General features: G+C 42.8%; 1 protein-coding gene across 2 annotated transcripts in view; it reads left to right on the top strand.

Moving 5' to 3' along the window:
* Positions 1-18,480, top strand: part of LOC132782028 (cytohesin-3) — a 148,147-nt gene that overhangs the window by 126,027 nt on the left and 3,640 nt on the right. For both annotated transcript variants that reach the window (XM_067461305.1, XM_060786667.2), the window contains exons 10-12: positions 13,441-13,517; positions 13,613-13,684; positions 16,516-16,670. In XM_067461305.1, coding sequence (XP_067317406.1) covers positions 13,441-13,517; positions 13,613-13,684; positions 16,516-16,670 — 304 coding nt within the window. The remainder of the gene's footprint in view (positions 1-13,440; positions 13,518-13,612; positions 13,685-16,515; positions 16,671-18,480) is intronic.

Genomic DNA, 18,480 nt, shown 5'->3' with positions numbered 1-18,480 from the left:
AGTCCAGTCACTTCAAGGATGCCATCCATCCATCTTGCCCTTGGTCGGCCCCTCTTCCTTTTACCTTCCACTTTCCCCAGCATAATTGTCTTCTCTAGGCTTTGCTGTCTCCTCATGATGTGGCCAAAGTACTTCAACTTTGTCTCTAGTATCCTTCCCTCTAGTGAGCAGCTGGGCTTTATTTCCTGGAGGATGGACTGGTTGGATCTTCTCGCAGTCCAAGGCACTCTCAGAACTTTCCTCCAGCACCACAGCTCAAAAGCATCTATCTTCCTTCGCTCAGCCTTCCCTAAGGTCCAGCTCTCACATCCATAGGTTACTACAGGGAATACCATGGCTTTGACTATGCGGATCTTTGTTGCCAGTCTGATGTCTCTACTCTTTACTATTTTATCGAGATTGGACATTGCTCTCCTCCCAAGAAGTAAGCGTCTTCTGATTTCCTGGCCACAGTCTGCATCTGCAGTAATCTTTGCACCTAGAAATACAAAGTCTGTCACAGCCTGTACTGGTCCATTTAGTTTTCTTGGCAAGGATACTGGGGTGGTTTGCCATTGCCTTCCCCAGGGATCACGTTTGGTCTGACCTCTCTGCCACGACCGTCCTGTCTTGGGTGGCCCTTCACGGTTTCGTTCATGACATCATTGAGGTGCTCAAGCTCCAGCGCCACGACAAGGCAGTGATCCTTTGCTGGAGTACACAAATATATAGGCATACATATTCACATATATACACACACAAAACACATATACACAGACTGGGCCACAGCAACGCATGGCAGGGGACGGCTAGTGTGTGTGTGTTTAACGAACTTATCTTGTTCATAACTTGGGGACTGCCTGTACTTTTCTGTTAAGGTTGGGGAAAGAGGGAATGGAGGTTTGCTTCAGGAATACAGGTGAGCCATGGATTTAGCAAGGAATGGGGGGAGTATTTCATGCTTCCAGAAAGCTACAGAGTCTCTTCAGGCTAAGGCGGTTTTGTATTTTCTTCAGGCTAAGGCGGTTTTGCCTTCACAGTCTTTCCAGAATTTCTTGCTCCCTATCTTCCAAATGTTTTCAGTGGCAGTATGGGTTGCAGTCCTTGCTCTCTACATGATCTTGTCAGGGATCTTGACATACCAGTTCTTGGGAAGCCAGAACGTGGATTTGCTCCCTTATTTGCAAAAATAAGGCCCCCTAGCAAGTGAACAGAAGTTGCTGATACCTTGGAATTAATTAGTGTTCTCCTTGCTAATGGTGGGAGGAAGAAAAAAAGATGTATATACAGGCAGTCCCCAAGTTATGAACAGGATAGGTTCTTTAGGTTATTCTTAAGTTGAATTTGTTTGTAAATAGCAACAGGTACTTTGTAAACTGTAACTCCAGGCGTGTTTGTGTGTGTATGCATTTGTATATGTATATATTACACAAAAGTTTTGCACAGAATAGGGAAAAGTTAACAGCCCTGTAGTGTTTCCTTTGCTGTCTCTGCCCCCGTTGAGAAGATTTCACCTCACTTTCTGTCCCTGTAAGAATTGGATTTTGGAAAACTGGGCTTTTTCCTGTCGTCTCACCTCCGTTCTTAACTGTTTGTAAGTCAGATGTTTGTACCTTGGGGAATGCCTATACATCAATTTACCAAACAACTTTTTGCAAGTGGCTTCCCAGCCATATTAGGAATCAGGGGATAAAATAATCTCTCTGTTTATTCATTCTTCTACAATTCCTGATTCCTTAAAGCAGTGTTTCTCAATCTGTTCTCCTCCAGGTGTTTTGGACTTCAATTCCCAGAAATCCCAGCCAGTTTACCAGTTGTTAGGAATTGTGGGAGCTGAAGTCCAAAACATCTGGAGGAGCATAGTTTGAAAACCATCACCTTAAAGCAAAGATGTTCACAGTGTATCTCAAGATCTCCATACAGGTTGCCAAGCCATTCTTGCATCTCTTGGAGCCCCAAACTTCCCAACAGAAGTGTTTTGTTGTTGTTGTTATTTTTTGGCCAGCAACAAAAGAAGTGACTTGCTACTCCTGAAGGCATCTGGGAGTAGTCCTTCACTTTTTAAATATACTACAGGTCTTTTAAATAAAAATAACCATAATGCATTTCTAAGCCATCCCAGGATGTTCATCCACTTCTGGTCTCACTCCCTCTTCTGAGGTCTGTTTGCATTAACTGAATTGTTGTTATCCTCATAATCCATAATGTTAAGGCATAAACACAGAGGAGGAATGCAGTGCTGAATTTTGTTCCAGTCTTCTCTGTATCTGGAAAATATTTTTTTGCGATCTCAAAACCTTGGTAACTTCAATGTTGGGAGGGAGGCCTGAGCTCCTTTCCTAACTGTTGGGTGAGTGGGCTTATTAACAAACGACCCTCCCCATGAATGTACAGCAGAGTAACATTACCAGCAGCGTGATCAAGCACCAGTAGCCCAAAGTAATAAAAAGAAGAAAAACACAGAGACCAGTGTTACATCTTCCTTAGAAGGATTTTCTTTGTAGTAAAATAATATGGTTGCACTATTTACAAGAGTAAGATTTCCATAACACAAATAAAGTTCTTTCTACTTCCTTCTTTGCTTCCATGCTGGGCTTCTTTCTCATGCAGATAAAAAGCTTTGCTCTCACAGAACCTCTTCTCACACCAAATTTACACAGGAATTTCACACAGTAGGTTTATACACACAGCAGCCTTCACACTGGAGCTTCACATAGTAGCTTTACACACGAGGCCTTCAACCAGGGTCTTCCACTCACAGAAGCTTCTCACACCAGGGTTTCTCATACTATGAGGCCTTCTCGCAGGCTAAGACCTACCTCAATCACACAGAGGCTTCTCACACAGACTGAGGCCCACCTCACACTGTGAGGTCTTCTCACAGACTGAGAACTTTCTCCCACTGAGGCAAACTAACACGGAGGCCTACTAAGCTACAGGCACACCTTCTTATATAGAACTGCAGCTTATGATGAGCCATTACATCCATTTAACCCTAGTTAGCTCCCAGTGGCGCAGTCAGTTAAACAGCCGGCGCTGCACAACTTGTTGACTGAAAGGTCGCAAGTTTGAATCCGGGGAGCTGCATGAGCTTCCGCTGTCTGCCCCAACTTCTGTCAACCTAGCAGTTCGAAAACATGCAAATGTGAGTAGATCAGTAGGTACTGCTCCGGCAGGAAGGTAACAGCGCTCCATGCAGTCATGCTCACCACATAACCTTGGAGACGTCTACAGACAACGCCAGCTCTTCAGCTTAGAAATGGAGATGAGCACCAACCTCCAGAGTCGGACACGACTAGACTTAATGTCAGGGGAAAACCTTTACCTTTTAGTTAATTTTTAATATTTCTGACGCTAACATCCTAATTTTAAAATGAGGCTGAATTTATCATACCAGCAAACAGACCTCTTGAACTTCCAAAACTTGCAGAGAACTTTTGAATTCATGCATATGTTTATTCAGAGCTGTGTCAATGCACTTAAGACCAGCTGCCTCTGGAAAGTGTGGCAATTGAAAAAGTGTGTCTTGCGAGTAAACTATTGGCAAAGAAAGCTAACCCAAGATCTCTGTAACAGATTCAGACACGAGTTTACTTTGGGCTACTTTTAAGGCATTGCATAAGGATTAATTGTGGGCAAATTGAGGAGGCGGTGGTTGAAATAAGATCCCTCCTCCGTGTCCTTCCTAGCAGACTTTACAGCTGGACAAAGATTTTACAGGCGACAGATCCCAGGATGTGAGTCTTCTGGTCTGTATTTATTCTTCTTCCAATAACAAGAGTCTGCTGGCAGCTGCTCAGCTAAACCGTCTAGTACTCAAGAATTTGTTGTAAATAACAAAGGTCTGGCTTTAATTATTTCCTCTATTGCTCAGGAGGTAAATAGGTTAATATCTGGTTCTGTTTTTGCCTTCTCTGAAGTCTTCTAATCTGGCAGCATCTCCCCACCTGATGAAAATGTGATGGAGCTGCAATCCAATAAACTTTAGGACACCAGGTTGGGGAAAGTTGTATCTGAGCCAATGTCATCATCCACAATTATGCTTGTTTAAGCTTTGCCTACATTGTATTGTTGAAGGCTTTCATGGTCGGAATCACTGGACTGTTGTAGGTATTTTCGGGCTATATGGCCATGTTCTAGAGGCATTATCTCCTGATGTTTCACCTGCATCCTCAGTGGTTGTGAGGTCTGTTGGAACTAGGAAAATTGGGTTTATATATCTGTGGAATGACCAGGGTGGGACAAAGAGCTCTTGTCTGTTGGAGCTAGGTGTGAATGTTTCAACTTACCACCTTGAGTCCTAAGAGGGAGCAACAATGTCCTTCTGTGGAGCAACATCCATTCTGTTGGTAGAGATCAACAATGTCAACCATGTGGCTGGTAGACCAGCAACCCACTTGTGGTTTGGTGGTACTATTTATTTCCATCTGCATAAAGGAAGGAACTGCAGTGGTGCAATGGGTTTAATCTTTGTGCTGGCTGAACTGCTGACCTGAAGGTCGGCTGTTCGAATTTGCGAGATGGAGTGAGCTCCTGTCTATCAGCTCCAGCATCCCATGCGGGAACATGAGAGAAGCTTCCCACAGGATGATGATGATGATGATGATGATGATGATGATAATAATAAACTTTATTTATACCCCGCCACCATCTCCCCAAAGGGGACTCAGAGCACCTTACATGAGGCCAAGCCCAGCGATACATTACAGCAAAATAAAATATGAACAACAAAAATAACATCACAATAAAATAAATAAAACATTCATGTAAAATAATCAGTGCGAAATAACATAATGGAAAATCCAGGCATCTCCTGGGCAACATCCTTGCAGACAGCCAATTCTCTCACACCAGAAGCGACTTGCAGTTTCTCAAGTCGCTTCTGACATGGAAAAAAAATCTGCATAAATTGGAAGCTTTGTGAAATGTGGCCAGGATTGGCCAAGGAGAGGTGGCAGCGATTGTAATACAACTACACACATAAACGTACCATTATGGCAGGTATCATGAACACTGTTGTGGGAGTTCCGGCTATGCTTTTCATAGTAAATAAACACTGATGGGTGAACATTTTGAAGGATGAGATCTCACCTTTCCGCTTCTTTCATTAACCAGCTGCAATAAGAGTGCATCTATACTGGAATTAATTCAGTTTGTCACCACTTTGACTGCCATAACTCAGTGCTGTGGAAACACGGTGTCTGTAGTCGGTGAGGCACCAGCTTTTTTAGCAGATCCAGTTACAAACCTTGGAAAACTACAACTCCTAGGATTCTATAGCATTAAGTCATGGCAGTTCAAATGGTGTCAGACTGCATTAATTCTACAGTGTAGCTACACTCTTAAGTCAAATTGCTCTCACCCTCCCAGTGGCATTTATTCCATCTGACTAGACCTACTGAATCACTGGGATTTACATAAGCACTGGCTTTATGTTTTATATTGTAATGTTGACTGTTTTTAATTGCACTTTTATGAATGGCTGGCATCGAATTATGCCAATCTGTAACCCACCTTGAGTCGCGGTATGGCTGAGAAAGGCAGGCTACAAATATTGCAAATAAACAATAAATTTACTATTTGCCAGTTTATTTAGTGGATCTATTCAGTGCAGTTGCAAGTAGTATTTAGGCCAGTGAAACAAAGCCACTTGATCATTGAAAATCCATCCGGTGATAATAAATGCCCCATCATCTTTACTTATTTACGTAGTTAGGTGATCCCTCATAGCCCAAGGATGATGGTCCTCCAAGTTTGGTGTTTTGGTGGTGGGTTCGTAGGTGGCTGTGGAGCCCTATTCTTGATCTGCATGTTCTCCCGCAGTGAGAACATCAGTTTCCAGGTGGAAGGTGGTCCCGATCAGGGTTGGCTTGACACGCCTTCCTCTTGGCCTGATTCTCCCTTTTGCCCTCCATTTGTGCTTCTTTGAATTCTGCAGCACTGCTAGTCACAGCTGACCTCCAGTTCTCGCTGTGTATGCCACCCAATGCAGTAGGTTCCCTGCAGCTTTCAGCCAGATAACAATATAAGGAGGTTCTAGATCAGGCATGGGCAAGCTTTAGTTTCCAACAGACCCCTCAACCTCTGAGGATGCCTTCCATAGATGTGGTCAAAATATCAGGAGAGAATGCTTCTGGAACATGGCCATACAACCCGAAAAGCATACAACATCCCAGTGATTCCAGCCATGAAAGCTTTCAACAATACCTTCAACAACATTTTGTGAGTTTACATTGCAGATCTGTAGATCAAAAACTCCAGGATGCAAAACACATTCCTGCAATTGTTCCGTAGTTTCAGAGGGCCTTTCCCCCCCTAATGACAAGCACATGCATGCAAACCTTTCTGGACCAAGTAGAAGCTGCAAGTGCTTTTTATGCCCCTGCCTTGATTTGAGCAACGTGATTGATTTAAGATGATTAATCCTCGGGTGAACCATATCTTTAATGAGCGCCTGATGTTCAAAGTATTGTTTAGTAACAAGATCAGCCTGACTGAGAGTGAAGGCTAATGAGATTTAATCGCAAAGTAATGGATGATGCAACTCGAAATCTCTTTAACTGCAGAGAAACCAGGCCTGCGTATTGATAACATCAAAAATCATATCTCTTCCGTTTTTCCCCTTACGGCTTGAAGAAAGAGAACTTTTTATAGTGGCGCAAGGAAGGATATACATTTCCGACGTCATTTCCTGCATAACAATTGAGCCACAGGCAATCCCCAAGTTGTGAACAAGATGTAGATTTCTCTCAATTCTTGTTGTCTCACCCCTGAACTTAACTATGAGTCGTTTGTAAGCCAGATGTTTGTAACTCAGGGACTGCATGTACTTGGTTAATATGGAGGAAGGCTGTATTCTCTTCAATTTGATATTGTGTTAATTTGTTTTATTTATTTTATTTTGCTATTGTACGTATTTTATTTTGATGTAATTTTTTGTTGTCTGCATTTTATTTTGCTGTATTGTATCTTTGGGCTTGGCCTCATGTTAGCTGCCCCGAGTCCCCTTTCCGGAGATGGTGGCGGAGTATAAATAATAATAATAATAATTATTATTATTATTATTATTTTATTTGGTACATATTTCTGCTTGCTGTGGTGCTTCAACTCTTGATTAGCAGTTCATAGAACAGATCCAAAGGCATAGCAGAGTCCCCCATGATTGTCTTGCAAACAAATGAGTAAAATGTGGGCTCGATAATACTCCTGTTGGGTGGATTTGTAATTGGTTGAGTGACCAAACTCAAAGGGTTCTTCTCCCCAATGGTTCCTCTTCATCCTGGAAAGAAGTGACTGGTGGAGTGCCATAAAGAGGGCTCTGTCTGGGCCTAGTGCTTTATCAGTGACTTGGATGAGGTTTAGATAGCAGAAGGAGGTTGGATTAGATGGCCCTTGGGGGCTCGTCCACCTCTACAATTCTGTGATATTGATATGGGTAAAGGAAAACATGAGAGCAATGAAAATTCTGTATTGTCGAAGGCTTTCATGGCTGGAATCACTGGGTTGTTGTAGGTTTTTTGGGATATATGACCATGTTTTAGAAGCATTCTCTCCTAATTTTTCACCTGCATCTATGGCAAGCATCCTCAGAGGTTGTGAGGTCCTCAGACCTCACAGCCTCTGAGGATACTTGCCATAGATGCAGGCGAAACGTCAGGAGAGAATGCTTCTAGAACATGACCATTTAGCCCGAAAAACCTACAACAACCCAATGAAAAATTTTCATCTCCCTCTGAAGTTGTCCTTGATTTCTGTCATTGGAGAAAGTAAGAAATTGAACATAGGGTTTCTGTGAGTTTTCCAGGCTTTATGGCCATGTTCCAGAAGCATTCTCTCCTGACGTTTCAACCACATCTATGGCAGGCATCCTCAGAGGTTGTGAGGTCTGCTGGAAACTAGGCAAGTGTGGTTTATATACCTATGGAATAATGTCCAGGGCGGGATAACAAATTCTTGTCTATTAAATGCAAGTATGAATGTTGCAATTGGATGAAGGTTTAGATAGCAGAAGGGAGTTGGATTAGATGACCCTTGGGGCCTCGTCCGACTCTACAATTCTGTGATTAGCATTTAATGGCCTTGCAGATTTGAAGTATGGCTTCTTCCTACCTGGAGGCATCCCTTTTTTTGGGAGGTGTTAGCTGGCCCTGGTATCCTTTATCCTTGAAGTGACTGGCTTGACTCTGAAGGAACTGGGGGTTGTGACGGCCAACAGGGAGCTCTGGCGTGGGCTGGTCCATGAAGTCACAAAGAGTTGGAAGCGACTGAACGAATACACAACAACAAAGCTGGCCCCGATTGTTTCCTCTCTGGAATTCCCCTGTTTTTTTAGTGTTCTTCCTTTACTATCCTAATTTTGGGGGTTTTTCAAAATACCGGTAGCTAGATTTAGTTCATTTTCATGGTTTCCTATTTCTGACCACAAGCATGTGGCCAGCAGCAACATTCACACTTGCCTCAAACAGACAAGAATTCTTTCTCCCACTCTGGACATTATTCCACAGACATATAAACCTCACTTGCCTAGTTTCCAGCAGACCTCACAATCTCTGAGCATGCCTGCCATAGATGTGGGCGAAACGTCAGGAGAGAATGCTTCTGGAACATGGCCAGACAGCCTGAAAACTCACAGCAGCCTAGTGATTCCATCCATGAAAGCCTTCAATAAAAAATTGAACATAGTTTACTTCTACAGCTCTTATTTTTTGCTATGTGTGCAGTTCTTTGGAATATCTCAACCCTATTTTCTAAATAGTTAACTGAGCGTTTAAGTTAAAAATTTGGTGAGTAAAGGGAAATGTCACTGGGTAGCTGAATTCCCGTTGGAGGTTCAGTGCTCTCACTTAGCCCAATAACTAACTCGGTATTTTAATTGCTATTGACTTCAGTAGACCTACATTGTCTTAAGTACGGTGAGAGCTTTTCTGAGTTGGAGAATATCATTTTTCCTTTTTTGGCAGACAGGCAAAAGCAGCTGTTTTGAAATGTCAGAGGAGAAGCCTCTATGGAGTGGATGAGTAAAGCAGTAACTAGGAAAAACAGAGGGTTTTAATACCCCAAAGGCATCAGATTCTGTCTCATCTTGGAAGCTAAGCAGGGTCAGCCCTGGTTAGTGCCTGGATGGAAAAGTGCCAAGGAATACCAGGTGTTGTGTGCAACATTTTAGAGGAAGGAGCCGTCAAAACCACTTCTGGGAATATCTTGGTTAAGAAAACCCTATAGAATTCATGGGGTTGCCATACATTGACAGATGGTTGCAGACACATACGCATTCAGGGAAGGGTGTTAAATGCATGTAGCAGAGAGTATCGCTGTAGCCACAGTTTTATGTTATTGTTTTGGACTTCAAATTAGGAGTTTCCTCTGTTCTGGCCAGCAGTCTACCCAAATGTGAAAATGTGGGTGTTTGTTGGGGTTGGATAGCCGTTGTGGAAAAGCCATGCTAGACATGTATTTCCTTTGTGTTTTTATTTGAATAGAGAAGTTAAGTAGAAAACACATATTAAGACCGGTATCTGTGATCTTTCTCACTCTCCAAAGACGGTTATGGAAATCAGTGTCTCAAGCTGTGTCTTGTATGTATCAATACCTTTCTCTCACTCATAGAAGTATAGAGTTAGAAGAGACCCCAAGGGCCATCCAGTCCCAACCACCTTCTTCCAGGCAGGGAAGACACAACCTAATCCCTCACAACATATGGCCATGCAGCCTTTGTTTAAGAGCTTCCAAAGAAGGAGCCTCCACGAGACTCCACTATTGAACATCTATTCTTCTGGGTTGTTGTGAATTTTTTGGGCTGTATGGCCATGTTCCAGAAGCATTCTCTCCTGATGTTTTGACCATAACTATTGCAGGCATCCTCAGAGGTTGAGGGGGTCTATTGGAAAGTCAAGTGTCCTGATTTGCCCTTCAAGAACAGCCTTAATACAACGTTGAAAGTAAAAGAAAAATGCTTTACTTCAGCAAACACAAAAGAACAGCAAATGCAGTTGAAAAATGCAAAAGAAAGCAAGGAAGCCTTAATGCAGACACAAAACTAAAGTCTCTGATAAAGTCCAAAAGAAACAGCAGTCTTACATCAGACAACGGCCAATGATTACTAAATCCTTAGAAGCAGACTTGAAGCAGGTACAATTGGAGCGAAGACATCAGCATCAGAGTTGTTTGTTACCAGCAAAAGCTAACACTTCTGATTTACAGCCCTGAATTCCCCATGCAGGAGGTGCTAGGGTGGCTCCCAATTACCTTGCCGTTTCTAGCTGATCGCCATCTGTGCTGTGTTTCCTTTCGCCTTTCCAGAAATGTGGGCTTTTTCAAGACCTCGTGGGTTGTTGTGAATTTTCTGGGCTGTATGGCCATGTTCCAGAAGCATTCTCTCCTGACATTTCACCCACATCTATAGCAGACATCCTCAGAGGTTGAGGGAATCTATTGGAAACTCCGCAAGTGAAGTTTCTGTATCTGTGGAATGTTTAGGGTGGGGTAAAAATCTTGTCTGCTTGAGGCAAGTGTGAATGTTGCAATTGGCCACATTGATTAGCATTTAATGGTCTTATAGCTTCACAGCCTGGCTGATTGCTGCCTGGGAAAATCCTTTGTTTGGAGGTGTTAGCTGGCCCTGCCTTTTGAGTGTTGCTCTTTATTTACTGTCTTGATTTTAGAGTTTTTCAATACTGATAGCCAGATTTTGTTCATTTTCATGGTTTGTGTTGAAATTGTCCACATGCATATGGATTTCAATGGCGTCTCTGATATGGTGGTTGTGAGAGCGGTCCAGCATTTCTGTGTTCTCAAATAATATGCTGTGTCCAGGTTGGTTCATCAGGCCCTCTGCTATGGCTGACTTCTCAGGTTGAATTAGAACCTCATCACACTAGAGAATAAATCCACTTTATATCCGGTTTCTGCCTTCTGCAGAATCATGGGGTTTGTAGTTTAATGAGGCTGTTAAAGGCGCCTCCCTAAACTACAAACCCCAAATTCTGTAGGAGGCAGCAACCAGATTTAAAATGGATTAATTCTCTAGTGTGATGAAGTAGTTAGTCTGCAGTGCCTTTCATGTTCCTTCTTATTGTCATGAAGTTCATCTTAATCTTCTTCTTAGGCAATCCCTCATTGTCCAAGTAGGATAGTCTTCCAAGATCAGTGTATTGGTCAGTCCATAGGTGACTGTGGAGCCCTATTCTTGATCTGCATCTTCTCCTGCAGTGAGGGCATTGGTTTCCAGGTGGAAGGTGGTCCTGGTTGGGGTTGTCTTGATGCGCCTTCCTCTTGACACATTTCTCTCTTTCGTCCTCCATTTGTGCTTTTTTCAAATTCTACAGCACTGCTGGTCACAGCTGACCTCCAGCTGGAGCGTTCAAGGGCCAGGGCTTCCCAGTTCTCAGTGTCTATGCCAGAGTTCTTAAGGTTGGCTTTGAGCCCATTTTTAAATCTCTTTTCCTGCCCAACAACATTCTGTTTTCTGTTCTTGAGTTCAGAGTAGAGCAACTGCTTTGGGAGATGGTGGTCGGGCATCTGGACAATGTGGCCGGTCCAGCGGGGTTGATGGTGGAGGACCATCTCTTCAATGCTTCTTCCAGCACGTTGGCATTTGTCCACTTGTCTTCCCAAGAGATTTGCAGGATTTTTCGGAGGCAGCACTGATGGAATCATTCCAGGCGTTGCATGTGACGTCTGTAGACAGTAAGACTCGCAGGCATATAGCAGGATTGGGAGGGCAATAGCTTTATAAACAAGCACCTTGGTATCCCTACGGATGTCCCGGTCCTCAAACACACCCTGCTTCATTCGTAAAAATGCTGCGCTCGCAGAGCTCAGGCGGTGTTGCATTTCAGTGTCAATGTTGACTTTTGTGCAGAGGTGGCTGCCAAGGTAGTGGAAATGGTCAACATTTTCTAATGTTACACCATTAAACTGTATTTCTGGCATTGGAGAGGGTTTGGCTGGTGACTGCTGAAGTCTTAATGTTCAGCTGGAGTCTCCTTTCCTGTCATTTGAACCCATTTCCCCATTGAGTCCTAGTCTCCAGGGCAAATATGAATGGTTCCAGATTCGGCTTGTTCCGAAGGTGACATGCTCTACACCTGAAGTAAAGGAGTGGATCACATCATCCATGTAGCACCTGGGATAGTCAACAATGCAAGAGGGTATTACCGAGATGAATGTCCAAATGTTCTACCTCCTGTCTCTCCTGAAACAGGGCTTTTGGGAGATTGTCTGAGCCTGTTCTGAGAATGAGTTTGGACTGTAGAAAATTGATCTTTTTTATCTTTCTTATGACAAAGATGAGGTCTTGAGCATAGTGATGTGGGGATGAGTGGAACATTGGGTAGATAGAAAAAAATTATGTATTTATTTACATTTAAATGCTGTCCTTCTCGCCCCGAAGGGGACTCAGAGCAGCTTACAATGTGTGTGTGTGTGTGTGTGTGTGTGTATACACACTCACACACACACACACAATATATTATATTATTAGCATAGTACAATATCAATATTATATATTACTATATTGTACTATATGATTATATTGTAATATTATTAGTAATATTACATGTAATATAAATATATAATTATATCATTATTATTATTATTAGTATTATTATATTGCATTACATTATAATATTATAAATATTATATGTATATACAATATATTACATTATATTATATTATTTATTTACAGTATTTGTATACCGCTTTTCTCACCCCAAGGGGGACTCAAAGCGGTTTACACGTAAGTAATGGCAAAAATTCAATGCCAGTACAAACAGTTACAATTATACACTACAATTAGACATAAATTAAATTAAAAATACATCCATGAGCAATAAAACAATCATTAAAACAATAAAACAGTCTCTTCCGTCAAATTGCCGTTCCAGTCATTGTCTTTCTGAAATGCTGCATATATTTACTTCTACTGCCCAAAGGCCTGGTCCCAAAACCATGATTTTAATTTTTTTCTAAAAGCCAGGATGGAGGGAGCAGATCTTACTTCATTTGGGAGTGTGTTCCATAGGCAGGGGGCCACAGCCGAGAAGGCCCTGTCTCTCGTCCCCGCCAGGCACATCTGTTATTACCATAGCGCAGGAGACAAGGTTTCACATTATTGATGTGAAAGTTTTGTAATCTCACCGTTCGGCTGAAGACTGCTGCTGAATCTTTTATTGGGTAGCCACCTTTCTCCTTTATTGCTGGCACTAGGAACCGTGTGTCTGGAAGAACCCAAAAAGGATGAGCATCACCTTTTAAAACCGTCTTAGACTCAACATGTCATTTCCAGTAACCCCTGTGTTCATTTAACCTTGGTTCAAATGTCTGTTTTCCACCTAAACCATCTTTTTTGACGAGCCTTAACCATTTAATGAAGTAACAAGGTAACCAACCTAACCTTTTTGCCCAATCCGTGGGGCTTTGGAACGGAGCTGATATAACTGGAGTATGCCTTGTGTCTTGCAGGCGGAAGAGTGAAAACGTGGAAAAGGAGGTGGTTTATACTGACAGATAATTGCCTGTATTATTTTGAATACACAACAGTGAGTATGTTGTATTGCAAATCATAATTCCCTTTGCTCCTAGTTCCAAACAACTCAAAAGTGTATACTCAATGTTATCTTTCATTAACCTCTAGGACAAGGAGCCCAGAGGGATTATACCCTTGGAAAACCTCAGCATACGAGAAGTGGAGGATCCGAGAAAACCAGTAAGGCTTTCTCCTTTGTTAAGCTCTGTCAAAAGGAAGGCAAGCTTCCCAAGTCCACAATAGTCTCATAGTAAGACAGTGTTTCTCAACCTGGGGGTCGGGAAACACAGAAAACATAGGATATTTATTTATTCTGTTGGTCATGGGGGTTCTTGTGTGGGAAATTTGGCCCAATTCTATCATCAGTGGGGTTCAGAATGCTTTTTGATTGTAGGTGAACTATAAATCCCAGCAACTACAACTCCCAAACGTCAAGTCTATTTTCCCCAAACTCCACCAGTGTTCATATTTGGGCATATTGAGTATTTGTGCCAATTTTGGTCCAGATCCATCACTGTTTGAGGCCACAGTGCTCTCTGGATGTAGGTGAACTACAACTCCCAAACTCAAGGTTAATGCCCACCAAACCCTTCCAGTTTTTTTCTGTTGGTCATGGGAGTTCTGTGTGCCAAGTTTGGTTCAATTCCATCTTTGGTGGAGTTCAGAATGCTCTTTGATTGTAGGTGAACTATAAATCCCATCAACTACAACTCCCAAATGACGACCCCACCAGGATTCAAATTTATGCCAAATGTAGTCCAGTGAATGAAACTACATCCTGCATATCAGATATTTACATTACGATTCATAAAAGTAGCAAAATTACAGTTATGAAGTAGCAATGAAAATAATTTTATGGTTGGGGGTCAACACAACATGAGGAACTGTATTCAGGGGTCGCAGCATTAGGAAGGTTGAGAACCACTGTATTAATTAATTAATTAATTAATTTCATACACTTTTACCCCACCTTTCTCCCCCCAAGAGGGACTCATGCCTTCAGAGAAGCCTGATGGAGTTAGGAATATGGCGGAGATATTGTAAAACACCAGCATCTGCATCATTGAGTATTTAAAGAAATATTCAAAAAGTGAGGAGGGTATTCATTTGAAGTTTTCTAAAAGCCCCCCTCCCTCCCCCTTTCTGCTTAACAGTCTAAAAATGCACTAAAAGGGTAAAAAAAAAACAATACAAATATGGAGTCAGGAACTCCTGATCAGTACAAGCTATATGGACTACTCTAGATTGGACTACTGTAATGCGTTCTACGTGGGGCTGCCCTTGAAAACGGCTCAGAAATTTCAGCTAGTCCAGTGGCGACGGCCAGGATGTTAACTGGTGCTCCTTACAGGGAGAGGTCAACCCTCCTGTTCAAGGAGCTCCATTGGCTGCCGTTCATTTTCCGGTCCCAATTCAAGGTGCAGGTACTCACCTACAAAGCCCTAAACGGTTTGGGACCTGCCTACCTGCGTGACCACATCTCCGTTTACGAACCCGCACGCTCCCTCTGATCATCTGGGGAGGCCCTGCTCATGGTCCTACCTGCGTCGCAGGCGTGCTTGGTGGAGACGAGGGACAGGGCCTTTTCTGTGGTGGCCCCCCGACTCTGGAACTCTCTCCCCAAGGGCATCAGACAAGCCCCAACGTCGGCTGTCTTTAGGAAGAGCCTGAAGACCTGGCTGTTCCAGTGTGCCTTTCCAGAATAGGAAACTCCTGGCATCAAGTCCCAAATGCACTTTGTTAGAGATTCAGGATTATCTGCACATTGCACCTACCTCCAAATACCTCTACATATTACCTGTCAGGCTCAGCGCTTTTAAATTTTGTCCATTACATTTGGCCCAGCCTCTAGGTTTTTAATTGCGTCATGGTGTCATTGTTTTATTGTTTTATTGTTTGCTTGATGTTTTATTATTTGCTTATGAGTTTTATTGTGTATTGTATGTTGTTGTTGTTGGCGGCCTTGGCCTTTGTAAGCCCCATCAAGTCCTTCGGGAGATTTTGCGGGGTATAAATAAAGTTAATAATAATAATAAATAATATGGGACAAGAAAAATTACATTAAAATAGCAGTTGCTTCAAGATAATCAAATTACGGCATATTTTCTCAAACATAAAATGCTTTGGTGTCTCAGTGGAATAAAGAAAAGGGGTCTCAAAATTCCCAACCAGTCAATCAATCCCTGCACAGTGCTTCTGGCCTTTTTGATCAGTGTATTGTCAAAGGCTTTCATGGCTGGAATCACTGGGTTGTTGTAGATTTTTCGGGCTATATGGCCACGTTCTAGAAGCATTCTCTCTTGATGTTTTGCCTGCATCTATGGCAAGCATCCTCAGAGACCTCACAACCTCACAACCTCTGTGCATGCTTGCCATAGATGCAGGCGAAACATCAGGAGAGAATGCTCTAGAACATGGCCATATAGCCCAAAAAACCTACAACAGCCTTTTTGATCAGCGTTGGCTGATCCTTAGTCGGAATTGATGCTTTCACCTCGTTGTGGAATGACCCTCGATTTATCCATGGGTCATATGAAAATCCATAATGTTGATCCCAAAACCTGCCCTTGACTTATACACGAACATACAGGCTGTCCTCTATGAGTGTGAGTGTGTGTGTATATATGTGTGTGTGCGTGCTTTGGATAGCATAGGGAAGGCTTAACACCTCTGTGGGGTTTGTTTTGCTGTCTGTGTACCTGTACAGAAGATTTCCCCTCACTTTCTGTCCATGTGATAATTGGATTTTCTAAAATTTGGCTTGTTGTGGAAACAAGGATTGATGATAAAGCTTCAGTAGAGACCCCTTTTCCCCATGATAAGCCTTTCAGGAGTGGGTTTCCCTTCTGAGGAAGGGATTTCTCTTCCTATTGTCTCACCTCTGTTCTTAACTCGGAGTTGGATGCAAATCGGATGTTTGTATCTTTGGGTCTGTGTGTACTAACTTGTGATATTGGTGCAAGACATCTTTTGCCCTGTCAATCAATACCAGCTTGTTCTCTCTTCCCCAGAATTGTTTTGAACTGTATAACCCCAGCCATAAAGGGCAAGTCATTAAAGCCTGCAAGACAGAAGCCGATGGCAGAGTGGTCGAAGGCAACCATGTGGTGTACAGGATATCTGCTCCCACTCCAGAAGAGAAGGAAGAGTGGATCAAATCCATCAAGTGAGTCCTTCTTTAAAGCAGAATTGTCAGGTGACCCACAAAACCTGTTGCATCCCGGATTAAAGGCTCCCATCCTGGGCTTTCTGGCCACTTCCTGGCACTCCACTCCACATTTCCTTGTGTTTAGTGCACCGTGAATCAGTCGCAAACACAAGCTACGAGGGCCATCTGGCCTAATGACTATCTGTAGGAAGTCTGTACCCAATTAATAAAGAATTATTTTCCATTTCATCAGCAAAAGAGAAGGGAGCAATATTTTGATGGCGAATTGAAAATTGACTTCTGAAATATTTTTGAGTGTTTAAAAACATTGTACATTTATTGAGTTCTTCTTTTCCACCAACAGATAGAAGGAATGCAAAATAAGAAAATAAGTACAGGCATCGGGTGGGAAAAGGGTCAAAGAGAAGACAGTTAGTGCCCAGGGATCATTATCTAGGGAGGCAAAGATCCATTGCACTTATGCAAGATGGAGCCCCCAGTGATGCAGTGGGTTAAAGCGCTGAGCTGCTAAACTTGCTGACTGAAAGGTCGCAGGTTCGAATCCGAGGAGCAGCATGAGCTCCCACTATTAGCCCCAGTTTCTGCCAACCTAGCAGTTCAAAAACATGCAAATGTGAGTAGAACAATAGTTACCGCTCCAGCGGGAAGGTAACGGTGTTCCATGCAGTCATGCCAGCCACATGACCTTGGATGTGTCTATGGACAATGCTGGCTCTTTGGCTTAAAAAATGGAGGTGAGCACCAATCCCCAGAATCAGGTATGACTGGACAATGTCAGGGAAAACCTTTACCTTTACTATGCAAGATGTGGAATACCTCTTTCCACAAAACCCCTGAAAACACATAGAGAGGTTATTCCATTGAATATCACTAAAATTCTGGCTTTAAAATGCCTGTACCTTATTTCACATTAGTTGGGAAGTGTAAATTATTGTGAATTTTATGAGGCCGGCCATAACCCATGGAGCCGTTTTTGTACTGGAAGGAAGAGTATTTCCAATCCCATCTGTGCCATCTGGTCTCTGGTTTTGATATCACATTATGAGCAGGGAACACCAACTCGTAACCAAGGGAAGAGTAATACTGAAGATAGTGTTGGATGAGTGGGCTTATTAACAAAAGACCCTCCTTATCAATGAACAGCAGAATAACTTATCAGCAGCAATGTGACCCATCACCAGCAGCCAAAAGTGATAAAAAGAACAAAATCAGATCAATGTTATCTCTTCCACAGGAGGCTTGTCTGTATAGTAAAATAATATGGTTGTACTATTAACAAGAACCTAGTAGTTCGAAAACATGCAAACCCTCACAAATGAAGGCCTACCTCACACAGTGGCTTCTCTCACAGACTGAGGCCTACCTTACACTGTGAGGTCTTCTTGCATACTAAGACCTTTCTTCCGCTGAAGCAAACTAACCCAGAGGCCTATTAAGCTACAGGCACAGTTTTTGATGAGTTGTTGCATCCATTTAACCCTTTTAATACTTGACTCACATTTTTGTAATTAAAAATACCTAGTTAGCCCCCGGTGGCACAGTGGGTTAAACTGCTGAGCTGCACAACTTGTTGGCCAAAATGTCACAGACTCGAATCCAGGGAGCAGCGTAAGCTTCTGCTGTCAGCCCCAGCTTCGGTCAACCTAGCAGTTTGAAAACATGCAAATATGATTAGATCAATAGGTACAGCTTCTGCGGGAATGTAACGGTGCACCATTCAGTCATGACCTTGGAGGTGTCTACGGACAACGCCGGCTCTTCAGCTTAGAAATAGAGATGAGCACCACCCCTCAGAGTCGGACACGAC

The sequence above is a fragment of the Anolis sagrei genome, chromosome Y, assembly GCF_037176765.1.
Source record: "Anolis sagrei isolate rAnoSag1 chromosome Y, rAnoSag1.mat, whole genome shotgun sequence".
Taxonomy (NCBI): domain Eukaryota; kingdom Metazoa; phylum Chordata; class Lepidosauria; order Squamata; family Dactyloidae; genus Anolis; species Anolis sagrei.
The sequence above is the reverse complement of the archived record's forward strand: the minus strand, read 5'-3'. Positions and strand labels throughout refer to the sequence as shown.